Raw genomic sequence first — 25,541 nt, 5'->3', positions numbered from 1 at the left:
AGAAACAATCCGAGCGAGTTAACCCCGTAGACCAAGATGCCGAGCTAAGTGCGGCATCTTTGGTTGCGGTCTTACAGTGCGGCTCGGTGAAAACCCGGAGATCTAGATATATTCAGAAACTTGACGTCGAGAAATTATCACAAGAGAAAATTTTATCCAAAACCTGTAAGAGCGTAAATCAAGAATCTGTAAATCAAGAAATTTATGATACTTTATGTTTGCGCCGTTCAAATGCAGTTTTGTGATGTGTTCTCTAGGCCTATGAATTCTCAAGTTAAACTGTTGACTCAGGTAAGACTACGGAGGTGCAGAGGGAACACATTAAAAAAACCCAAAATAATTATACCCACCCCCACATATAACCATAGGGGGGGAAAAGGATAAGCAAAGAAGATAAAAGAAAAGAAAGGAAGAAAAAGAAAGAGAAGAGAAGAAAGGGGAGAGAGAACGGGAAAGGAGGGAGAGAAAGGGGGAAAAAAGAGAAAAGGGGAGGGAGAGAGGGAGGGAGGGGAGGGAGGGGGAAAAAGAAAAGGGAGGAGGGAGAAAAGGAAGAAAGCAGGGGAAGAAAGGAAAAGAAGACAAGAAGAGAAAGGGGGGAAGGGAGACGGGAGGAGGAGAAAGAAAGAAAAAGAGGACAGAGAAGAGAAAAAAAGAGGAGAGAGAAGAAAGAAAGGAGGAGGAAGAAGAGGGAAGAGAGAGGGAAGGGGAAAGGAAAAGAGAGAAAAAGAGAGAGAAAAGAAAGAAAGGGAGCGGAGGGAAAGCAGAGAACCAACGGGGGGAGAGGAAGAAGGGGGGGGGGGGACAGAAGGAGAGAAGAGGAGAAAGGGAGGAGAGACAGGAAGGAAAAGGACAAGGGGAAAAGAGGGGAAAGAGAAGAAAAGGAAGGGGGGGAGAAGGGGGGCGGGGGGAGGGAGAGGAAAGGAAAGGAAGAAGGGGGGAGAAAAGAAGAAGAGACGGGGAAAAGAAAAAGGGAACAGGAAAGGAGAAGAGGAGAAAGGAAAGAAGGAGGAAGAGGAAGAGGAAGAAGCAAAAAGAAGAAAGAAAAAAAAAGGGGGAAAGGAAGAAGGGAAAGGGAGGAGGAAAGGAGGGAAAAAGAGAAGAAGGAAGGAAGAGAGAGAGGGGAAAAGAGAAAGGAGGAGGGGAGGGAAGAAGGGGGGGGGGAAAAGAGAGAGGGAGGGAGGGAAAGGAAGGAAAAAAAGAAGGAAGAGGAGGAGGGGAAAGGGAGGGAAGGGAAGGGGAGAAGCGGAGGAGAAGAGAAGGAAGAGGAAGAAAGAGGGGAAAGAGGGGAGGAAGAGGAAAGGGGAGGAGGAGAGGAAGGAAAGGAGGGGAGGGAGAAAGGGAGGAAAGAGGAGGAAGGGGGGAGGAGGGAGAAAAGGAGGAAAAGAAGAGAAGAGGAAGGAGGAAGGAAGGGGCGGGGAGGAGACGAAAGGGAAGAAAAGAGGGAGAGAAGAAAAAGAAAGGAAGAGAGAGAAGGAGAAAGAGGAGAAAAAAGGAAAGGGAGGAAAGAGGAAGAGGAGGAGGAGGGCAAGGAGGAGAAGGAGAGGAGAGGAGAGAGGAGGAGGGAAAGGGGAGGGAGGAAAAGAGGGGAAAGAAGGGAGGGAGAGGGGAGAAAAGGGGAAGAAAGGAAAGGAGGAAGGAGAAGAAAGAAGGGAGGAAGGAGAAGGGGAGGAAGAAGAAAAAGGGGAGAAGGGAGGGAAAAAGGAAAAGGCGGAGGAGGGAGAAAGAAGGGAGGAAGAAAGAAAAAAGCGGGAGGAGAAGAAAAGGGAAGGGAAGAGAGGAAAAACCGGAGAAGAAAGGAGGGAAGGAGGAGGAAAAGGAGGGAGGAAAGGGAGGAAGGGGAAGGGGAGGAAAGGGGGAAGAGGAAAGAAGGGGAGAGAGAGGAAAGAGGAGGGGAAAGGAAGAAAGGAAAAGGAGAGAAACGGGAGAAAGGGAGGAGAGAGAGGAGGAAAGAAGAGGAGGGGGGGGAAGGGAAAGGAAGAGGAGGGGGGGAGGGGAGGCGGGGGAAGAGAAAGAAAGAGGAGGAGGAGGAGGAAGGAAAAGAAGAGAGAGGAAAGAGGAAGAAAGAGGGGGAGGAAAAGAGAAGGGAAACGGGAGGGGAAAGGGGAGGGGCGGGAGGGGAGGGGCGGGAAAGGGAGGAAAGAGGGGAGGGAAGACCGGAAAGAGAGGAGGAAGGGAGAGGGGAAGGAAACGAAAGGAGGGAAAGAAGGGGAAGAGGAAAAAAGAGAAAGGAGAGAGGAAGAGAAGAGAGAAGGGGGGGGAAGAAGAGGGAAAAGAAAGGAGGGAGGAAGAGAGAGGAAGGGGAAGGAGGGGAGAGAAGAAGGGGAGAAGAAGCAGGAGAAGAGGGGGAAGAAAGGAAGGGGGAAAGGGAGGAAAGAAGGGAAGAAGAAGGAGAGAAGGGAAAGGAAGAGGAAGGAAAGAGAGAGGGAGAGAAGAGGAGAAAAGGAGAGAACGAGGCGAGGGAGGGGGGAGGAGAAGAAGAGAAAGAGAAGAAGAAGGGAGGAAGGAAAAGAGGAAAGGAAGAGGAAGAAGAGAAAGAGGGGGCGGGGGGGGAGGAGGAGAAGGGGAAAGAAGAAAGGAGAAGGGGGGAGAGAAGGGAGGAAGAGGGGGGCGGGGAAGGGGAGAAAGAAGGGAGAAGGGAAAAAGGAAAGAGGGGGAGAGGGGGGGGGAGGAGAGGGCGGAAAGAAAAAGAGGGGGGAGGGAAGAAAGGGGGAGGGGGGAGAGAGGGAAGGGCGGAAAGAAGGAGGGGAAAAGAAGAAGGGGGGGGGGGAAGAGAAGGAGAAGAAGAAGGGGAGAGGGGAGGGCGGGAAAAAAGAGAGAAAGGGGAGGAGAAAAAGGGAGGGAGGAAAAAGGAGGGGAGGGGGAAAAAAGGAGGGGGAGAAGGAGGGAAGGAGAAAGAGAGGAAGCGGAAGAAGAAAGGGAGGAGGAGGAGGAGAGGGAGGAAGGGAAGCGGGAGGGAGAAAAGGGAAAAGAGAAAGAAAGGGAGGGGAAAAAGAAAAGGGGAGAAGGAGAAGGGGAAAGGGAAGGAAGGGGCGAGGGAGGGGAAGAAGAGAGAGGGGAGGAGGGGAAAGAAGGAAGGGAGAAAAGGGAAGGGAAGGAGGAGGGGGAGAAGAAAGGGAGAGGGGAAAGGAAAAAGAGAAAGGGAAGAGAGGGAAGAGAGGGAAGGGAGGGGGAGAGCGAAGAGAGGAGGAAGGGACGAGGGAAGGGGAAAGGGAGAAAGGGGAGGGAGGAGGGGGGGAAGGAGGAGAAGGGAAGGAAGGAGGAAAAGAAAAGAGAAGAAAGGAGGGAGGAAGGGGAAAGAGAGGGGAAAGAGGAAGAAGAGGAAGAGGAAACCAGGGAAGGGGAGGAGAGGAGGAAGAAGGGGGAGAAGGAGGGAGAAAAGAGAAGAAAGAGGAAGGGAAAGGGGGAAAAAGCGGGGAAGAGGAGGGGAGAGAGGGGAGAAGAAGGGAGAAGAACGGGGAAGGGGGGGAAGGAAAGGAGAGAGGGGAAGAAAGAGGGGGGGAAGAAGGAGAAGAAGAGGGGGAGAGGGAAAAGAAAAGGAGGAAGGAGAAAAGGGAGAGGGAGAGGAAAAAGGAAAGGAGGAAAGAAGGGAAAAGAAAGAGGGAGGGAGAGGAGGGGGAAGAGAGGGGAAAGAGAGGGGAGGAGGAGAGGGGAAAAAAGGGGAGGAGGGAAAAGAAGAGAAGGGGAGGAAGAAGAGAGAAAAGGAAGGGAGGGGGAAGAGAGAGGAGAGGAAGAGAAAAGAGGAGAAGAAAAGGAAGAGGAGGGGGAGAAGAAAAGGGAAAGGGGGGAAGAGAGGAGAGAGAGGGAAGGGAAGAAGAAGAGGAGGAAGGCGGGGAAAAAAGAGGGAAGGGAAGGGAGGAGAGGGAAGGGGGGAAAAAACGGAGAAAAGAAAGGGAGAAGGAAAGAAGGAAAACGGGAGAGAGGGAGGAGACGGGGGGGGAAGGAAAGAAGAAGAGAGGAGGAGGGAGGGGGGAGGAGGAAAGAAAAAAGGAGAAAGAGCGGGAGGGGGAAAGAAGAAAAGAAGAGGGAGGGGGAGAGAGAAAAGAGGGGGGAGAGGAGGGAAAAAGAGGGGAAAGAAGGGAGAGGAGAAAAAGAGAAGAAAATAGAGAGGAAAAAAGAGAAGGGAAAAGGAGAGAAGGGGAAAGAAAAGAAAGAGAAGAAGAAGAGGAAGAGGGGGGGAGGAAGAGGAGGAGGAAAGGAGAAGAGAAGGGGGGAGGAGAAAGAGAGGGAAGGGAAGAGAAAAAGAGGAGAGAGGAGAAGACCGGAGGGAGAGGGGAGGGGGGAAGAAGAGGGGAAGGAGAGGGAGAGGAAAGAAAAGAGGGGAAAAAGAGAGAGAGAGAAGGAAGGGGGAAAAAAAAAAGAAAAAAGAAAGGGAAGAGGAGAGGAAGAAAGGAGGGAAGAGGGGGCCAAAAAGAGGAGGCGAAGAAAGAGAGAAAAAAGGAGGGAAGGGAGAAAAAGGGGAAGAAGGGAAAAAGGAAGGGGAGTAGAAGGGAGAAAAGAGGAAGAAAAAGAAGGAAAGGAAAGGAGGGGAGGAGGGAGGAGAGAGAGGAGAGAGAGGAGAAAGGAAAGGAGACGAGGGGAGGAGGAGGGGGAGGGGGAGAAGGAAAGGAGGGGGGGAGAAGGAAGAAAAAACGGGAGAAAGGGGGGGGAAGAGCGGCCAGGGGAGAGGGGAGACAGAGGAAGAGGAGGAAGGACAGGGAGGACGGGAGGGAGAGAGAGAAGGGAAGAAAGGAAGAAGGGAAGGGAGGAGAAAGAAAAGAGGGGGGCGGGGGAGAGGGAAGAGACGGGGAAGGAGGAAAACGGGAGGGGAGGGCGAGGAGGGAAGAAGAGGGGAAGGAGGGGAAGAAAAGGAAGGAAGAGAAGAGGAGGGGGGGGAGGGGAAAGGGAGGAAAAAGGGGGGAAGGAGAGGAGGGAGGAGGAGAGAAAAAGCGAGAGAAAGAGGGGGAAAGAGAGGGAAGGAGGAAAAAAAAAGAAAGAAAAAGAGGAAAGAGGGGGAGAGAAGAGAAGAGAAACCGGGGGGAAAAGAAACGGCGGGAAGAGAAGGAAGGAAGAAAGGGGGAGAAAGAGAGGAGAGGGAGAGAAGAAGAGGGGAAAAGAGGGAAAGAAGAGGGGGGAGAAGGAGGGGAGAGAAGAGGGGAAGGAGGAGAGGGGGGGAGGGAAAGAGAGAGAGGGAAAGGGGGGGAGGGAGAAAAAAAAACCGGGGAGGGGAGGAAGGAGGAGAGGAAAAGGAAAAGCGGGGGAGAGAAAAGAGGGAGAAAAAAAGGGGAAGAGGAGAAAGAGGAAGAGAGAAAGGGAAGCCGAGGGGAAAGGGAGAAGAAGAAAAGAAAAAAAGGGAAAGGGAGGGAGGGAAGAGGGGAGAGGGGGGAGGGGGAAAGGGAAAAGGAGGAGGAGGAGAGAAGGGAAGGAAGAGAAGAAAAAAGGAAAAGGAGAGAGGAGGGAGGGAGGGGGAGGGAGAAGAAAGAAGGGGCGAAGAAAGGGGGAGAGGAGGGGCAAAAAACCGGGGAGAGGGGGGAGAAAGGAAGGGGAGGAGAGAAAAGGAGGGAGGAGGAGGAAAAAGAGGGAAAGGAGGGAGAAGGAAAAAAGGAGGAGGGGGAGGAAAAGAGGGAAAGGGAGGAAAAGAGGGAAAAAAGGAAGGAAAAAGGGAGAAAGGAGAGGAAAGGAAAGGAGAGAAAGAGGGAGAGAAAAGGGGAGAGAAGGAGAAGGGAAAGAGGGAGAAGGGAAAGGAGGAAAAAGAAGGAGGGGAAGAAGAGGACCAGGAGGAAAGGGAAGGGAAGGAGAAGAGGCGGGAGGAGAAGGGGGAAGAAAGAGAGAGAGAGGAAAGGAAGGAGAAAGGGAAGGGAAAAAAAGAAAGGGGAAGAAAGGAAAGAGGGGGGGGGAAAAGAGAGGAAAAAGAAGGGGACGGGAAGAAGAGGGAGGAAGAGGGAAGAAGGAGGAAGGAGGGGGGGGACGGAAACGGGGGAAAAGAGAAGAGAGGGGGAAGGGGAAGAGAAAAGAAAGGGGGGAGGGAGGAAAAGAAAGGGGAAGGGAAGAGGAAAAGGAAGGGAAAAAGAGGAGGAAAAGGGGAGGAAGGAGAGGGGGAGGAGAAGGGGAGAGAGGGGGGGGAGAGAGAGGGGAAGGGAAACGAGGAAAAGGGGGAGAGAGGAGGAAGGAGAAAGGGGACGGGAAAGGCGGGAGGAGGAAGAGAGGGGGAGGAAGGAGGGGAGAGGGAGGGAAGGAGAGGAAAGAGAGAAGAGGAGAAGGAAAAGGAAGAAGAAGAGGAAGGAGGAGAAGAAAAAAGAGAAAGAAAAAAAAGAAGAAAAGAAAGAAGAGGAGGAGAGAGGGGGAGAAGGGGGAAAGAAGAGGAAGAAAGAAAAGGGGGAAAACAAAAGGAAAAAGGGGGAAAGAAAAGAGAAAAGGGAGGAAGAAAAGAAAAGGAGAAGAGAAGGGAGAAGAGGAGGAGGCGGGGGGAAGAAGGGAGAGAGGAGAAAGAAAAAGAGAGAAGAAACAGAGAAAGGAAGGAAGAAGAAAGGGGGGGAAAAGGAGGGAGGGAAGAAAGAAAAGGGGAAGAGACGGAGGGAGAGAGAAGAAAGAGAAAGGGAAAAGGGAAAAGGGAAGAGGGAAAGGAGGGGGGGGAGGGAAAAAGCGGAAAGGAAGAGAAGGGGGGGGAAAAGGAGAGAGAAAAGGAGAAAAAGCGGAAGGGGAAAAGGAGAGAGAAAAAGAGAAAAGCGGAAAAGGAGGGACGGGGGGGGAGGAAAAGGGAACAGAGAAAGGAGGGGGGCCGGGGGAAAGAGGGAAGGAAGGGGAAACGAAGGGAGGAGGAAGGAGGAAGGAAGAGGAAAGAAAGAAAAAGAGGAGAAGAAGAGAAAAAAAGGAGAGAGAGAAGAAAGAAAAGGGGAGGAAGAAGAGGGAGAGGAGAGGGGAAGCGGAAAGGAAAAGACGGAAAAAAGAGAGAAAAGAAAAAGGGGAGGGGACCGAAGGCAGAGAACCAACGGGGGACAGGAAGGAGGACGGAAGAGGAGGAAGGAGGGGGGAGGGGGGGAGAAAAAAGGGGGAAGGGAGGGAAGAGAAAGAAGAAAGAGGAGGGGAAAGGAAAGAGAAAAGGAAGAAAGGAGGGGAAGGGAGGAAAAGCAGGGGAGGAGGGAGGGAGGGGAGGGAGGGAGGGAGGGGAGGGAGGGAGGGAGGGGAGGGAGGGGAGGAGGAGGAGGGGAGGGAGGGAGGGAATATTTATTTATAATAAAATTTATAAAAAAGTTTTTTTATCATTAAATTTTATGCAATTAAAAACTTATTATTTAATACATATCATGGCTATAAACTTACCCTATTCATTTAAAGGCTTATATATAATAAACAATATAATTTTAATCGGTTTTATTTTGATTTACCCCCTTTACCCTTGGGGTCAGTCCAATAATTTTAGCGTTTTTTTAATGTGTTCCCTCTGCACCTCCGTATAAGACGAATCTGTACAATCATTCTTTACTTAGAGTATTCTCGAGAATTAGTCAAGAAATCACATTTTTAGACTGAAATACGGGAGTCCTATCAAAATTTCAAATTTACTATTGTCAGAAATATGAAAATGGAAAATACAGGTAGTCGAGAATATAAAGCTTTAATTCTTTTAAGGCAAGCCTTGGTGGAAATCTCTTTATTTTAGGTATCACCACTTTCTTGCACCTAACACTTCAAGATACGTACGGCTTCTATTCTAATAGTGTCTACCTACTATTAATATAATTTACAACTTGGATCGCCATACTACCACCAACGTACAGTTATCCCACGGACTTGAAATTCCATACCATATTATCAAAGTTATTCGCAGTCTTCCTATCCTTTTTTTCTTTTCGTAATTCTAAGCCATTTGAATTGTCACTACAGATCAGAATCGGAGTTTTTACGGCATATTACAAGCACCCTCTTCAGATATCATGCCGAGCATTCTTGCTCATGTGGCGAATCTTTTCACCATACTACCTAATGATCAGCTTGTTAATTTAGGAAAAGATTGCTGAATTAAACTTACCCGATAGAAGATGAAAGGAATAGGAATGAAGCAGATAGCAATACCGCCAAGGAGTGAATTACCGGGGCCAATACCGAGTTGGCGAAAGAGCTCTCGAGCCTAGGCGCATATACGTGTCAGACTTGGAGCAAGAGTTAACTCCGGTGTAAAACTTACAAAAAGAGGGAATGAAGCTCCAAACGAGGCTCGGAATAGTGCGTTCCCTGCGAATATCGACGCGACGTACGCAGGGTATGATATCCCTAGGTAGTTGAATACCGTATTGAATAGCGTGACCACACCGACGGTGAACAAGCTAGAACCTATAATAGGCAAGATCCAGTGTACGCTTTCCCGCGCCGTCCACCCATACCAGAAGAGGCAGACCGGAAGGGAAATGGCACCGACGAATGTTGGCGGGAGTACCATTTCCGGCTTAAAAGACGGCTTGTTGAATCTCGGAATTACGCCGTGTTTAATCCATAGCAAGAATGGAGGCACGGTGACAAGAGCGCCGATGAAGATCCCAAGGAAAGCCAACCCTTGCGCCCCAGCGCTAAACCCATAAATATCTCCAAACACGAGAGGGAACGACTCGAACCACAGGAATAAAATCCCGTAGAGAAGCGCCGAGTATAAATCCATGAAGAAAACAATAGGCTCAGAGAAAGTCAGCGTGAAAGCCCTACCTAAAACAATCAGATGGTCTTTTAGCTTGTGACGAGCAGCATCGATCTCAGACTGGCTCCTGAGTCGAGAATCACCCGTTATGCTTCTCAGCCTCTTCGCCCTCCTATACAAGATATTCGCAGCGCTAGTCTCAGGAAGCAAGAAGAACAGCAGGATCACCACCAACGCGCACAACCACGTGAATATCCAAATCGTCCACCGCCAGCCCTCCGCCGGCGCCGCAAACCCCCCGATTACCGGGCCGAATACAGGACCGAGGACGCCGAACGAGGATAATATGCAAATGCCGTATCCGGCGCTGCCTGGATCGTACATATCTATGATAGTGGCTCCGCCGGTTGCTAGAGGCGGACTGCCGACAAAACCGGTCAGGACGCGGAAGACGAGGAACATGGGCATGTTGACGGCAAAGCCTGTAGGGAGCTGGAGCAAGATGAAGGTGAGGAATGTCCAGAAATAAAGGGGGCTGCGGCCGAGTTGGGGGATTTCGGACATGGGAGACCAGAGCATGGGACCTAGCCCGTAACCACTAGTAATAGGTAATAGTATAAGTTAGTGCTGTTCTCTTGAGGGTTGAGGTTGAGATGGGGGTATTGGCAGTTCTCACAGCGTGAATAGGGAGAGTCCTAGCGTAGCCACGATTTCGTTGACGCCGAAGTCTTCCATGATGCTGGGTATACCGGGGACGTATATCGAGCTTGCAATGTAGAATGAGAAGTTGAGTATACACATGAGGAAAGCGACCAGTAACTTCCACTTGCTGGACCAGTTTTGAGGGTTCTGGATCGAGTATTAGCTTAAACACTTATATTCTTTTCTCGAGAGTTGAAGCTAATAGGGGCAAATACCTCTGGGTCATCAGGTCCATACCAGTCTATCAAATTGAATTCCTGATCGTTTTCACCGACATGAGGTGTGTTAGGACTCTGCTTGTCAACACCATGTGTCTCGTTAGCTTGCTCTGCCGGTAGTATGGGTGCTGGATCTGTATCGCCTTGTAAAGGTCTTTTCCATAGGGAAGGGTCAATTTCATCAGGGTATCGGAAGACTTTATTTCTAGATAGAAAGCGTACGAGGTGACCGAACTGCGTATCGCGGATCTGGGTGGCCATGCTGTTTCGTAAGAACGTGAAAACAAATTTGTAGTGTTTAGTTCTATCACCTTAGAGAATAAGTTCATGGAAGTCCTAGATAGATATTTATTGACCGTAGTTGTTTAGCTAATATATTTTAGGTACATCTATAATAGCCTCAGGGAGAAGACTCGTTCTTCATCTATTACCACCAATCTCATCTATGCTAGATATCCAATTACTCACTTAGTTCTCATGTACCCAGAGTATTTTCAGATACAAAAATTCAAGATATTAACCGCCACTGTGTACCTAGTGGGTAGACGTTCTGGCGGCTGGGACTGATAGAATGCAAGATCCGGAATTTGCATGGAGCTAGAGAGGTTATCCCCGAGGCACTCTCCTTTAATTCCAAAATCTGATAGACGGGATCAAAGCATCTGATAAACACAGCACCCCGACTTAGAAGACGTTAAATCCTAGCACCGAGATAGTCGGCAGTCAGCCGCATGCTGCTGACATGATGGCTTGCGATGCCTAGGAGGGTAAAGGGATTTTCATGTCCCGTCTTGGCATAGATCAGGTTGGTTAGGTAGTCTTTCAATGTGTTATATGATAATACTTTAACTTAAGTCATTGATAAGCTGCCGCTAGAGCCCCTTCACTCGAAATTTTATATTTCCGATCTGTGATGGGCGGTACTTGACTGACTTAGATATATAGGTACCTAGGTTTTGTAACGCTTTGTCCTTATTAAGAAATCTGGAGACCGGATGGTACATATCAGGTCTAAGACGTCCATCTATGGGTGATATCGTAATTTCTTAAAGGCGAGTATCGGAAGTCTAAGCCGATTATAACCGTAAATGACGTCTTCTTGTTGCTTCTCTTGATTGTCGGTTTATTGTTCTCATGCTTGGTTGACTTGGTTAAAAGGTAATTCGGTGTGATTGACTCAAGTCCCTAAACTTCCTCAAGAAATTCTAAAAGCTAACTAATTGCATCAGTTATAAGGTAGGCAAACTGCATAGAACTATATCGTTTCGTGGTTTACCGACTGAGACTTGATTTTAGCTTAAAGATTTACTTCTTTGTATTGTCTTGGTCTTCATATTAGCAGCTTACCCCTGGCACGTAAAGCTTGTCTGAACAACCCTGGTTATGGAGCCATATAAATCCACATATAAATCCACATATATGAAGACCATATCTTTAATTAGTAATCTATTTACTTAAGGTCTATAGAAAAGACGATATCGTTGCGCCTCGTTTTAAATACCCACGCCTATAAGCACAAATAATCATGTGGGACTTGGAGAATTCTATGATGATAAAATTAGCATCAGCTCGCATCGTAGGACTCGGCTGGGGAAGCGAAAGAATGCATAGATGTACCGTTATGGATTGCGGCTGTGTCGTTAGGGTTGAAGACGTGGCAGGGTTTATAAAATTACACAGTAGCATAGCAACTTGGCAACAGGCAACATCATCCTCTGCTTCTACCGAACTTTCAGCTATCTGTCTAAGATGTTATCGATTACGACGTTGCCCAATCGCTGTGTGTGGTGTGTGGTCGGCTCGTAGCCCTCGTCCACAGTAAGGATCGACAAGGAAACGTCGCAGCTGGATAAAGCAAGCTTAGCTAGAGCGCCGCGCCTCACAGTCGTGTCTTAAGCTACTCTAGTTTGCTTATTCCAAGCCTCTCTGTAAGACGTAATTACCTAATAATTAACGTCGCTCGTGTAAGACGGGAGAGGTATACATATACAATCGAGCCTGCCCTTCTTGCATGAGGTCTCTTGCTTTACACTTGTACCGACTATTCAAGACGAAAAGACACCACCATGGGGCACTCACTTGTACTTACGCAGGCGTTCCTCGCGTTTGCGACCTTGAGCTCGGCAATCACTGTGACTGTTCCAGGAGCGCCTACGCTAAAACTGACCGGGTCGAAGTCGATTCCCAAGAGAAGTGTGAAATCCAATTCGACGGATAGCATCTCGTGGGGACCATGTCCAGATTCCTTCCCCCCCAACATCACATGTGCGACCTACACCGTACCGTTAGACTGGGAGCATCCGCAGGGTAACGAGACGATAGAGCTAGGAATGGTCCGCATTGAGGCTCGCGACAAAAGTAACCGGATCGGAAACCTTTTCATTAACCCGGGCGGTCCAGGAGGACAGGCCACCAGTCTTGTCGCGGCATTGTCCACGGTGTCAGGCGTTGTAGACCCGCAGATTCTCGACCGTTTCGACGTGATCGGTCTAGACCCTCGAGGAGTCGGCCTCAGTACTCCAGTGCAGTGTGACGCAGCTGCGTACAATAAACGCATTACTTGGCTCCCTAAGACGCAGGACGAGTACGACGCGCTCGTCGCGTATAACAAGAACCTAGGCGAGAGCTGTCGTGCCAAGACGGGCCGCTTGATCGATTTTGTCGACACTATTAGCGCTGTCCGGGACCACGAGGCCGTGCGCAAGGCCCTAGGCGGCGAGAAGGCTAATTTCCTAGGCCTATCGTACGGCACGCAGTTGTTCAGTCAGTATGCAGAACTATTCCCGGACGGTATCCGCGCCTTAGTACTGGACGGCAATCTTCAGCACTCTCAATCAGAGTCTAGCAACCTTATCATCGAAGGCTCCACGTACGAGGACACACTCAAGAATTTCTTCACTTGGTGCGCTAATGCGTCTGAGGACGTGTGCCCGCTAAGCGGACAAGATGTCCAGGCCAAGTTCGAAAGCATAATAGCCAAGGCTACCAAATCTCCCATCCCGGCTCCTGGCTGTGACGACAAGGTCTGCCGCTCCAACGTGACTGTCGAAGATATACGGTTCAATATCCAGCCATACCTGATCTCCCCGTCATCATGGCCTTCCCTAGGCCAAGCCATCGCCGATGCCGACGCCGGCAACGCAACGCTGATCTCGCAGCAGCAACCCCTCGTAACAGGCGACACATACGAAGACTCTTCATTACTCGCCGGCACAGCAATCGCCTGCCAAGACTGGGCACACGCCTCGACCTCTCTCAGCGACGTGCAGGCTAAAGTAACCCTTGGCGCGATCTTCAATCCCTTAACCGGGGGCGTATGCCAGAGCTACAAGATCCAGACCTCATGCATCGGATGGCCGGCTGCCTTGACGAACCCGCCGAAGCCCGTATCATACAAAGGCGACGTAAAAGTCCTGACGCTGCAGTCCACATTCGATCCCTCGACAAGCTATGTTTGGGGACTAGGTCTGCACGCGGAGATCGGGAGCGACCGCTCTGTGCTGCTTACGCGCAACGGCACTGGCCACACGAGTTACCTGTTAGGTGGCACGACAGCAGCCGCGGCTAACGCGTACCTTTTGAACTTGACGCTACCAGAGCCAGGCACGGTTTTGCAGTCGTGAGCAAGACTGGTATAGTAGGTGGTGGTGTATGAGTTATGTATATGGTATAAGACGAAACCGGGCTTTACGGAATTTCAAGAGTATATACATTAGAAGAATACTAATAGAATACATATTTATTCTTAATAAGTGATCCTCTTGTCGTTAAGATGTTGGGACTATAAATCGTCCTATGTATGAACTGAATGTAAGATGTGTTTTTGGATCAAAATGAAAGCGGTAAGGTAGAGCACTATGAGGTTTAGGTATTAATAAATGGCTGTTTAGAACTGCTACGCCCTAGATTTTATGCTACGCATGGCTTAACTACTAAGCTTACCTCATACTACTCACCGCGCTTAACATTTTCTAATACTTACCCAAACCCAAAGTGCATCATAGGCGCCTAGGTAGCCGGATATAACACCGGAGTGTAACTGACAAGATAGCTACGTTGTAAAATATCACCAACTTGATAAAAAGACGATTGCATTTTCCGTACACCAATGTGTCAGTCCTACCTAAGGCGTGAACGAGGCGTATTATAAAAAAAAATTTCAGGCGCGAGCCAAAGCCTTCATAAGCAGTAAGCCATAAACGTTTCCTGCGTCCGGATCGCCTTACAGACAATGCAATATTCCGCCACCTTACCACACAGTTCCTTTAGGCCCCTCGCCTCTAGTAGTCTTTTTATAATTACATAGGGAGGTTGGCCAACCTCTTTCAGATATATCCACGAAATTCCTAATTCCTAGTCATGAGGATAGCAGCCGATATCGTTGATCCTATCAACAAACTATTGGCTCGGTTGGAGCATCCCCTGACTCGACTCGATCTCATTAATAGCCTCGTTAAAAACCCGGGTGACCGAGTTGAGCACTTTCATGCGGTTATTCTCGCCTCTCGTCCTCCAGAGCTCTACCATCATCTCGCGGTAGATCTGCTGCAGCTGCTCGATGGTGCAACCTGATGTGCGCTCGGTGAGCCTCTCCAAGAAGTAATAGGCCTGAGAATCGTCTAGCTCGACCTGCTGCGAAGCTGATGACACGCCTGACTGGCGCTGCGATTGCGATTGCGACTGCGATGGTTCGTCGAGGGGAGGGTCATTTAATAAGTTTGCCATACTCGGAGCATGTGATGATTTTCCACCTGCAGGCGATGCTTGTGCGCGAGACCCGTGGAACGACCCGGGCTGGGGGATATATCCTCGCAAGAGGCCGTGAGCCTGAGAGTGAGGCCACTGGTCGTCGCTGGACGTAGCCTGGCTATTTCCGGGATACGGTTGGGTATCTGGAAGGTTGTCACCAGGGCTGGAGTGTTCGTGATGAATCCCATTAGTAGCCTGTGTGCTGAAGTTGGATGATCGGTTGGAAGGATCCGATGTCTTCGTGGTGGACGCGTCGTTAATTAATGCTGACGGGGATACGCCCGGAGGAAGAGACTGAACAGCTGAGATCTGGGAGAACTGGTTCGTGCCCCCTGTCGTCGCTTGTATGGACGTGTGCAAGGATTGAACAGACATACGGGGCCACTGAGAGGGTGGCTGCATGGGCATGTTTAGGCCACCAGGCGGCGGCTGACTATCAATATCAGTCATGGTAGCATCGTCGTCCAAGACTCGCGACGCTGCGGATGTTCCGTTCGTATTGTCATGATTTAGTGAGCTCCCTCCATTCGTGATAGCTTCCTCGCCGATAACTTGGAAATGGGCTGTTGTCGTATGGGACTTTTGCAACTCTACCGGTTGAGGGTCCTGCAAGAATTTCCCCCCGGTTTGGTTGGCAAGCGCTTCTCTCTTGCGGGCTCGCTGTATTCGCTTCAGCTCCCTCTTCCGGAATTGCTCTCTCTTCCACTCTGCATCCCAATTGATTTTCTGGAGTTTATCATTAATATCAGAGACGTCCACGCTCACGTTAGTAGCAAGTTCGTCAGCCTTGAGCCAAAGGGCCTTGTCACCGAGGTTCTTTGCGTCACGCTCAAAAGACTTTACGTCCTTCAAGAACACCCATGGGTTAACATAGTAACCGTGAGCGAGCCTCGTCTCGATTGTCACCGTGTCGAGATTATAGTAAAACTTGCCCGTCGCCGTCTCGAGGAGGCCCGGGGCTCCCTCCGCATCCTGAGAAAGTACATAGGGGCGCGGCGGGGCATCTGCCACGTCGGGTCTGACAAAATTCGGATTTGCCTCGTCGAAAAGGTATTGATACTGCGATAGGGGTATGATAGGAGACCGGAAGACCTTATATTTGCGCTTGATCTGGTCCATGATAGGTTGCAGATGGATCTTCAACAAGTTGAGAGCTTTTCTGTACAGCAGATTTTCGGCATCAATCTCTTCCTGAGTCATCTGCTTAGGCGGAGGCGGCGGGGCAACGGGAAGCACTTCCAGCACTCTCTTTTTTCGATTAGTCGGTTCGGGAAAGTCCTTAGGGAGTCTTCGAATATGCCCCAGGATCCTGTCGAAGTATTCACGTCGATTCTCCTATGTTTTGTTAGCTTCGCGCTATCCATTATACATATAGGTTAGACTCACCTTCACTGGGCGGGCAATCTCCACAAAGTTGGAATTAGACCATCCAAAGAGATCGCGTTTGAGATCGGGACTGATCTGATCCAGCTCCTTCTCTGCGGTACCTACGACCATGATGGAATCCGTAGGCTGTATCGTCCTGAGCATGGACATGAACGCGGTGAGCGCCGGTCCAGCTAATGTCTCATACCACATGTCAACATGCGGGATAAAGATGACGCTCGGTTTTTGGCGTCTGGCTTCGGCGAAAAGCCCGAACAAAACTTGCTCGGCAGGCTATATATACAAGTTAGCTGCCAGCCCGAAAGAAATTTTTTATTTAAAGATGCCTTGCGCTACTTACCAAGGGATCACCAAGTATATTTGCTATGTCGAAGTTTTGAACGTGGACACCTTCGAGGTAGTGGAGGATAGCAGCACTGATATAAACCTGGCCCATTCCCTGCGAGCCGCAGATTAAAAGTCGCGGTCGGTAAACGCGAAATCTATGGAATTCCTGCTGTAGAGCCTCTCGACCGAAACCAAAGTCTTCATCGTCGTAAGGCTCGAACATGGCCTCGTCTAGGGCCGTCACTTTCTTCTTGCGCGGAAAGACACCATCTAAAAGATTGGTAATGGTGTTAAACTGGTCTCGAAGGAGAGGCTCGATAGGTTTCGGGAAGGGCGCGGCCCCGGATATCGCAGATCTCTCAGAAGAAGGCACAATCTTGTTTTTAGAGAGCATAAAGTCGGTCATGTGTATGTTGATCTTCTCCGGGTTGACGACAAGCTTCTCCTTGGACATATAAATCTGCGGATACGTTCGCTGGATTGCATTGAGAGCAGCCTCGGTGCACATAGCACGCAAGTCAGCACCGCCGTAACCCTTCGTGTCCTTAGCCAGAGACAGCTTGAACTCGTCGGTAAGTCCCCAATCCTTGGTGTGGATATCGATGATCGACTTGCGACCGTCTACGTCGGGTAGAGGGAAGTAGAACTCTCGATCAAAGCGACCCGGTCGGCGAAGGGCGGGATCCACGCTATCCGGTCGGTTGGTAGCACCAATGACTATCACCTGGCCGCGACCGTCCATGCCATCCATCAAAGCGAGTAAGGTAGATACTATCGACGCATGAATCTGCTCCTGCTTGCTTGACCGTACGGGGGCGAGTCCATCAATCTCGTCAAAGAAGATAATGCTAGGTTGTGTTCTTCTGGCTTCTTCGAACAGGAGACGCAGCTGTTTCTCAGCCTCTCCAACCCATTTGCTAAGGGCATCAGCACCCTTGCGCATATAGAAGGTGATCTTTCTGCCTCCAATGCCAGCCGTATTTGCGAGGGCTCGAGCCAGCAAAGTCTTTCCTGTTCCCGGTGGACCGTGGAATAACACACCTCTCGGCGGCGTAACGTGGAATCTAGTAAATAACTCCGGGTATAGTAGCGGCAGTTGTACCATCTCTTTCAGCTGATCGATGTGACTCTGTAAGCCACCGACGTGGCTGAAGTCGACGTTCATGTCCACGCCGAGGGGGTCTGCATCAGCAAGAGCCTTCGGGTTCTTAATTTTACCGACATTTGGCGCGGGCGTAAGGAGACCACCTCCCTCCGCATTTGCGAGCGACGGGCCAGGGGGAGCCGCCGAGGTTGGCGTCATACCGACCATTCCAGCCATTCCTGTTCGATTATTCATCTCATCGTCGCTGCTATCAGAATCCGCACCACCCGCGGCACCAGTACCCCACGGTCCGCCGAGCAGCGAGCCGACAAGACCAACGCCGCCTAAAGCGCCAGCAGTCGTGTGGAGACTGTGGTCCCAACCGCCGCCTCCGTTTACACGTCCACGTCGACGGGCTGGTGTCGGAGCCGGGTCGTCGTCGTCTTCTTCCTGCTCAACGGTGAATGCGTTGAGCGGCGCAATTGCATAATTTACCGGCTGACCTCTACGACGTCTAGTCTCGGCTTTCTTTTCAAAGAGGATTTGTGGCGAGCGGCGTTCTCTGCGCGAACGAGAATCTTGTCGGAGATCTCTGAGTTCTTCTGCTACTTCATTTTCGTCGACCTCGTCTTCATCTCCAGACTCGCCACGACGCTGCGATCTTCTTGCAGATCTTCTTCCCTTGCCTCTCGACGATCTTCGACCACGGGCACTAGGACTAGAGTTATCATCGTCATCACCGACATCCCCAACCTTGTGGGCTTCGAGACCAGATTCGTTATCTTCTGCAGACTCGTTCCCGGGCTCAAAATCACTGCTAGGCTCTTGGAGGGACTTTCCGAACCGAGATTTCCGAGTTAGTCGGCCGCGAGTTCTCTTAACGGGACTACCGTCATCAGCAGGAGCGTCTTCGGTAGCTGCTGCAGTTTGATTAGCTCTCGCGCTGCGCGTCTTACGTGCGACAGGGACATCGTCGTCTTCTTCATCCACTTCCATAGCATCATTTGTCTCCACCGTTTTTATAGGCTCTTCTTGATCTAGAACGGTATTTTCGATCACTTCATCATCTACTTGACCGATGGCATCTTCCTCAGCTGGATCGACATCTTGGACGATGGGGTCTTGTATAACTTCAGCTTCGGCTTCAGACGGTTTGCTCTCTTCCTGGGTATCCTCTTCAACTACAGTGGGAATCGTCATTTTGATACCTTTTCCGCTACGAGTCGGTCGGCCAACGATACCTAGGGTTTCCGGGCTCTTGCTCTTAGAACCTCGGGCCAGTCTCGTATGTCTACCCGAATTTGATAGCTCGACCAGTTCGTCTTCTGCTTCGGCTGTGCGTGCCCGAGTGACTCTCCTAATACTAATTGGAGCAGTCGCGTTGGAGGCCGTGCGCGTTTTGCGCGACTGCGACTGCGACTGCGACTGCGGGGGAACTTTGAGAGTAATCAATTTCCTCTGGCGGGGCGATTTCTTAGGTGGCTCCTTGATAAGATCGTCCTTTTCTTCGTCTGAATCCCGAATTAAATCGTCCTCGTCCGAACTCTCCTTATAATTCTGGTGTTTGGTAGCTGCTTTTCGAACGCGGCGACCGGTATTTTCGTTGATGGGAGGTTCGGGCTCCTCCTCTTCTATATCTTCTTCGCCAAATGAGTTCTCTTGCTCGCTATCTTCGAGCTCATCATCATCAATATCAGACCCTCGATATTTGATTCTCCTACTACGAGTAGTAGACTTGGTGGCTCCAGGCGGGCGAGTTTTCTTGCGTGAGCGGGGCCGGTCGACCTCGGGCTCGAAATTCTCGTCGTCGGAATCAGACTTGTTAGGGTCAAAGTCGAGGATATCCCGCTTTCGTTTGCCAGCCATTTTGAAGATTATGTCTTCAAGCAGCAGGCGGAGAAAGACTGCAAAAGAAGAGTTAGAAATATATGCTCAAAGTTGCCATGGTGTTTGCAAGTTTATTAAGAGAAAGTGGGGAAGGATAAGAGGGAGAAGATATAAAAACCAAGTCAGGCACTTGAGGGACCCGCGTGCCAAAACACAAGTGTAGTGCACAGCTGGTGAAATTGATGATGCGATGTGGTGGGATCAAGGGCTGTTAGCACTTACTTGAAGTGTCAAAATAAGCGGATACACGTTGTCGTGGCCTCAACCGGGAGCAACACAAAAAAAGCGAGACGAAGGCAGTAGGAGGCCTAAGCTTTGGAGTTCGAGGCGATTAGCATATATCCTAATACAATTAGAACAAGCAAATAAGTGACAGAGCAAACATACCTCGAGGTTATCTCGGAGGAGATAGACAGAGTTGAAAACTTACGTTGTTGTCAGCTTTTAAGGGGTTAGACTTAAAGCAGAAGGGGATGCTTCGGATTCTCTCCCCATCACCGAGCGAACGTACCTGGTAGCAACTCAAGGGTTAAGATGAATATAACGTCCAGAAGACCATCACCACCATTCACGTTGGAATGCGCCTAAAGCCCAAGACAGCAACAGGTTCCAGATATTCGGATCAAGGCATATGGTAACACGGTCAACCAAGTCGTCTAAGAGAGGCTGTCTGAGTGGTATAGGTTGTCTCTATCGACGTTCCAATAGCGTATCTAAGTTTATCCTATTCCACCCTATCAGACAAGGGGATCGACAAGGAATGGACTAATAAACTAAAGCCGAGACGCGGATTCGATGAAAAGTCACGGTAACGCGATAGATTCGGAAGGGCAGGACATAGAGAGTCGAGATCGGAGGACTGTTTGGGATGGATTATTTCGAAGTCTCTTCACGGCGATTGAAATCAATAACTATCTAGAAAATAATCGGACAACAGGTGTCTCGAATGGTATTATGCAAAAAGATGATCTATGGGGTAACGTGAAAGAAACACAGGGTCGCGTCAGACATTGACGGATATAAGACGAGGATGGAATTTACGTATCCGAGACGCGGTAAAGTGTAAGATTCGAATTTGTGGTGAAGAGAAAAAAAAAAGACGAGGCGTTGCGTGAAAAGCGCAAAGCTGAAAGGATGAAGGAGCTTCGGGGGTTTAGTAAGGTTTAGGTAGGTAGTCACTCGTCGCGCGTTTCTACTCCCCCCCTGCAACAGGCGGATACTATGCACGGTCCACTGCAAAACATGATTGTCCCACAGTGCAATAAATTTTATCCAATCAAGTTTCATCTGCCAAGAATTATCTGGCGTGTCATACCAAAAATTACCATAACAACTCCAACCCTGACAACTCCGATAATCTATTCATCTTCACTCCAATTTCTCAACATCGAAACTCGACATCTTCGAGATTCTAGATATCCTCCAGTCATGATGCCAAAACGCATTTTCTATGACCTTTTCTTGGATCGCCTACATTTATAGTATTCAATTGACTAATTTTCAACCCATCTACAGCCTATAACAGGTTTACGTAGAATCAAATGTGATTTATAACTTGATCAACTTCGACTTTAAATATCTCCAAGGTCCATCCCCAGATTTGCATCATATCAACGGCGCTACCATGCGGCTCAAAACTCAAGGTCAGCCCTATGAACCGTTGGAAAGGGGCCAGGGACGTGGTTGCGTGGGTACGGCTTGCTAGGTACATGTGTACGTGGCGGACCCAATCTTTTTATCTGCCTGAGGCATCTATAGTTTGAAGCAGCATTAATAATCAATTCAGTATGGATTATCTTATGTAGGTATCCTTCATATTACAGTGCTATCTTACAGTATTACATAACTTCAAGACAGTACAGAGACCCTAAGAATCAACACAACACTAACTAATACTAAGCTCTCCAACTTTAAACTACCTAGGTACTTACACAAATTAAATCAAAAGATATATCATTCAAGATTACAACCATTCATCACCTCATGGGACATATCTATACGTACCTATTTACATTCCCTTCAGGACAGAATGCAAGTATCAATCCGATATATGTAAGTCGTCTCAGGTATGAATCAAGAATCATCTACATAGGTAGATACCTACCTACCTTATAACAGGTATCTAGTATAAGATGGTTCTATTGGATAGAGCATTTCCGCTTCCCCACACTCTATTCGTATGGGAATTTCTTTAGCATTTCCTAGGCGTCAAGTGGTTCGCGAACTTCGAAGGAATCAAGCACATTAAGTCATTTATCCACAATGCGGACCGGCAAATTATCTATGTAGCTCATCTGCCCTGATCTAGTCATGAAAAGGTATTTCTGATGCTTCAAGTTACCAATCATATATACTTCCGCCATTTCGAATAAAGTAGCATATTGCGTTCATCGCATCTTATTTTCACCAGAATATCTCCGGCCCCTACAAACACTAGTGGTGTCCACCGATTACTCAATGTCTTGTCTCTAGGCAGGCCAAGTCTTCGACCACTTGAATCTTTGGAATGCCCCGCGCTCGTGTCGTTTCAGGCGAATTCAGGCGAACGAAATATTATCAGTTCGGTCAACACAGGGCAACTTATTCGAACATGGGATTTCGTTCAGGCAGCAAACGTGGGAACGTACAGACAAATCCCAACATTAAACCACTAACCAGGTTTCGATACCGACCTGATCAATATACTTACATACATGATGTCTTGGCTGCGTGTCACGGCACCGCAGATTTTAATAGGGCTGACTGGGCTTGTCCCACCTACAGCGGAAGATCACTTGCGGGGTGAGTAATAGCGGTGCTTCTGGCCTCAGTCATACACCGTTTGTTGCTCATTTCCCTTCCTTGCCCGCATTAGAGCCGCAGACCCATTGGCCACGAGGATAGATAGTTCATTCTTCAATTGGCCTTACAGAAGGCCGTCTAGCCGAGGACCCTGTCTTTTGTGCTCTATCCGCCTGTGCTTCTTGTACACACGCTAACCAGCGTTCTTCCCTACGTTGATATGTTGGGCCAAGTGATCCTTGACTTGAGCCGCCAAGCTCCCCTGTCAAGAATACATGTATATAAGGCCAACCCCAGGCAGAGAGGTTCTGTCTTTGATTCTCGAGACCCAAATCCGTTCCGAATAGCCGGACTTCTTCTAAGGTCATCATATAAATAACTGCACCAGGCGTGCGAGACAAGCTACCCTGGGGGGCATTCATTTTACATATTGTCCTTAACACAGCTGTCAAGTCGGCAGCCTTACTCGAGCTTGAAGCTTACTACATAATTACATACCTATATACGATTTAATTCAGACCCGACTCACTACAACATCCGGAGAACCTCATCCCGATAAACTCGTGTCTAGTGGAATTGCCAGTTATTTTGCATACAGCTCAGAATACCAATTCCCCAATCTTGGCCACCAATTCACACAAGCCTAAATTCAAGATGTCTCAAAGCGGATCTACAGCCAGGGACTCTGGCGAATCTACATATCGTCGTCAGGACAGCATCAGTTCTTACTATTCAGAGAAAGACAAGGTCGGTAGAGTTACTTGTTACGCAGTTATACGCTATCGCCTCCAAATCTAATTCTAACACCCCACAGGACGCCCCAAGGGACAGTCAGTCTGACGAGCGTCGCAAGTTATTGGCTGGCCATGAGTCGAACCACAAGTCTCATCACCCGAAGCATCACACGCCGACGGTAAATGTTTACACTCATTGCGGGCGACACACCGACCAGTACCTCTTTGGCGGTTGGTCAAACATTTTCAAGAAGCATTAGTCTACCTCTTCCGGATCGAGGTCAGCCCTGAGATAATCTTGTCGATAACTGCAGTTCTGTTTGATACAGTTTCTACTCTACGACTGCATGATTAGGATTTAATTGAAAGCGGCGGCGCAATTAGATAGTATGCGCGGGATAGATCATATTCAGAACAATACTTCATATAACTAATGATATAATTAGAATGAGAAATGAGATACGAATAAAACTTAGTCAAGCGCATCTCTTACCATTATCCCCTTTTCCCAACCATATATCAACCTAGTGACGCATCTTCACGGATACCCCGATTTCAAATACCCCCGGTCAGCGGACTCGGGTGCCGTCATAGCCGGCTAGCTGAGCACGTAGGGAAACGCACTCGTCCTATTGGTGATGAAGAATGCAATGGTCCTTTCACCAATTACCTCTAAGGAGTCGAGTATTACGTCGCCCCTAAGACTCTATTTAGCGCTAAAAAGGCGTAGGCGTAAAGAAGTAGTTAGATAGTAAGTTGCCTTGAAATTTCTCGGATATCGGCAGTGATGATTCGTGTTTATCGTCAAAACTTTCCGTTTGGTATTCAGTCACCAAACAAAGTCGTTATAATTAAAGACTAGACGTCATATCGTCTCTTCAGTTGGATTACATCATTTACTTAGGTTTTAAGAATTACACCGCTATGCTGTTGCGCATGTAAAAAGTTCGTGTACGTCCTGCAGTAAGAGGGTTTGAACATAGACTCGATCGTACCCAAAAGTGATATTTCAGGGGAATTCATCAAGCCATGAGATAGGGTAGTTTTAAAGTATTATGCTATGTGCTGCAGTACTAAACATAGTAAACCAAACGGTTAGGATTAGGGTAGAGACGCTACCGGGGGGTGAATGGGTAACTCTATTGCTGTAGACTTTGACTGCTATAATTACCTATAGACATACTACCCAGTACTATAATAAGGGCTATGGAGTAAATCGCTTGAAAGGTTTCTCATAACATCCCTCGGCAAGAGCATCGTGGTCATCAGAGCTGCGGCATGACCTAAGGGAATTCATACTCGGGACCGGAAGGCTACAGCTATCCATATTTTGGGGTTCAATCTCTTTCTGGGCTATTTTCCGTCGGTAATATATCTTATAAGGTATCTATCTTAAAATGAGGCTCGGCGGCATGCTTCTAAAAGTCGGTATTGTCGGGTGCCTACTACTTAGACCCCAGATACCAGCCGTTTTATGTGACACACGGTCGGTACTTGAAGGCGACAGACCGTAGCGGCGGATAGCTGCTCTCGATTCTAACTTAACCTATCTCCAAGCCTCGGCTTTTACTTACTTCTTTTACTTCCAACCTGCATGCTACTTGCGATCTAGGTGGGTTCGTACATACATGTATCCCTAAACCATCCTAATGCATATGAACCCGTGTAGATATTTTATCAATACTTCTCGTTGTACCTCTGGTATGACAAGGTCAAGGGTTTATCAACTTCCTGGTGAATCCAGAGCGTAGTAAATGCCCAACAGGTACATACCCCTCGAAATAACGCCCCGTGCTTAACTGCGGCCGATAAAGTGCTTATAGATTGGCTTATGGTCCTTACCAATGTAAAATATTGCCCATGGATCGGGGTCTGCCGGAATATGGCACCACGACGTCTTTTCTTACACTCCGAGGCCCGGTTCCCCGTGATCTGGTACCAGAAGCCATGGTCACGCCTACCAGTATCGACGCATGGCTGCCGCAAATTTATCTCCGATATAGCGTAGTTATGGGCCGTCAGTAACGGATGCTAGCATTCTATTAACGCACGCGCGGCAGGCGACACCATTCTTCATGCCCCTACCCGAGCCCCTGGTCCTGGAATACATCAGTACGTCTACTACGCGGACCCGACACTCGGGGCGAACCTCGAGAACAAAAAAAAGCAAAGGCTCGTCTGCGGTGCGATCTCGATGGGCGTTGCTATCGCGTGCGTGGATGAAATGAAACGAAACGAAACGGAAGCACACCAATCCAAGACGAAACGCGAAACTAGCGAAAAGGCCATATGCTGTTACAGTCCTTTCACACGGCTAGATTGAAGAGTCTGGGGCAACGTCGGATTCGGATAAGATATGTGGTGCTCCTCCATGCTGTACCCCAAGAATACAGAACGCGAAGGTCCGTAGAGCGACAGGATTATTCATGACCGAGTCACCGGCGTCGAGCCGTGACACTTTACTTAGCAAAACCCCCCATTTTGATCTCCGAGTGGCTGGAATACGTCGTGGTGATTCGAAAGGGTCTCGACTCCCAGATCGGGTTTTCCCCTTGGCCCAGTTGCACGAATTACTCCACCATGCAGAACTCCCGAGAATCCATGATCCCGAACCTTGGCGCGGGATATTCGTGGTGAGGGCCTAGATCGGATAGCCGAGTTGTTGTTCGCGAAGAGTCGCGGATGGCCTCATTTGCGGCTTACAATGGAGTGTCAACACAGAGCCACAAACACGATGGCCTTCACATGACTCGGGATCTAGAGAGGCAACTTGCGGTCAAAATTAAGGTTCGATTAAGCGTGGATCCCCTGTCTTAAGGTGCATTGCTTGCCGATTGAAGGGTTGAAATAATTGTTATGACGATGATAGAGTCAAATATATATGCTTGCTGTAAAACTATAAGCGACCAATGGGGCTACAGGAAGGTCATAAAAATTCCTGTGTAAGATCATTACGACCTTTGACATTCTAGATTGCATGAAAATTCTTAGCTCCCTGAATTGTAGACGTCGTCTTGTTACCGCCGCTGGAAGACCGTGACACCTGTAGTGGAAATATGGAAAGAAAA

General features: G+C 49.0%; 3 protein-coding genes across 3 annotated transcripts; 1 reads left to right on the top strand and 2 right to left on the bottom strand.

The window, feature by feature from the left end:
• Positions 1 to 7,901: 7,901 nt before the first annotated feature.
• GL218_04904 (Caffeine resistance protein 5) lies at positions 7,902 to 9,786 on the bottom strand (the record flags this gene model as incomplete). Its single annotated transcript, XM_033581534.1, has 5 exons — positions 7,902 to 7,952; positions 8,006 to 8,104; positions 8,162 to 9,203; positions 9,282 to 9,454; positions 9,523 to 9,786. 5 exons carry the CDS (start codon positions 9,784 to 9,786, stop codon positions 7,902 to 7,904), a joined length of 1,629 nt encoding a protein of 542 aa, XP_033435734.1.
• A 1,805-nt stretch (positions 9,787 to 11,591) lies between these two features.
• Positions 11,592 to 13,148, top strand: GL218_04903 (uncharacterized protein; the record flags this gene model as incomplete). Its single annotated transcript, XM_033581533.1, has 1 exon — positions 11,592 to 13,148. The coding sequence occupies one exon, from the start codon at positions 11,592 to 11,594 to the stop codon at positions 13,146 to 13,148; it is 1,557 nt and encodes a 518-aa protein (XP_033435731.1).
• A 775-nt stretch (positions 13,149 to 13,923) lies between these two features.
• GL218_04902 (Tat-binding like protein 7) lies at positions 13,924 to 18,937 on the bottom strand (the record flags this gene model as incomplete). Its single annotated transcript, XM_033581532.1, has 3 exons — positions 13,924 to 15,609; positions 15,661 to 15,933; positions 16,001 to 18,937. 3 exons carry the CDS (start codon positions 18,935 to 18,937, stop codon positions 13,924 to 13,926), a joined length of 4,896 nt encoding a protein of 1,631 aa, XP_033435732.1.
• Positions 18,938 to 25,541: the final 6,604 nt, after the last annotated feature.

This window comes from Daldinia childiae, assembly GCF_008694065.1.
Source record: "Daldinia childiae strain JS-1345 chromosome Unknown Scaffold4, whole genome shotgun sequence".
Lineage (NCBI taxonomy): Eukaryota > Fungi > Ascomycota > Sordariomycetes > Xylariales > Hypoxylaceae > Daldinia > Daldinia childiae.
The sequence above is the reverse complement of the archived record's forward strand: the minus strand, read 5'-3'. Positions and strand labels throughout refer to the sequence as shown.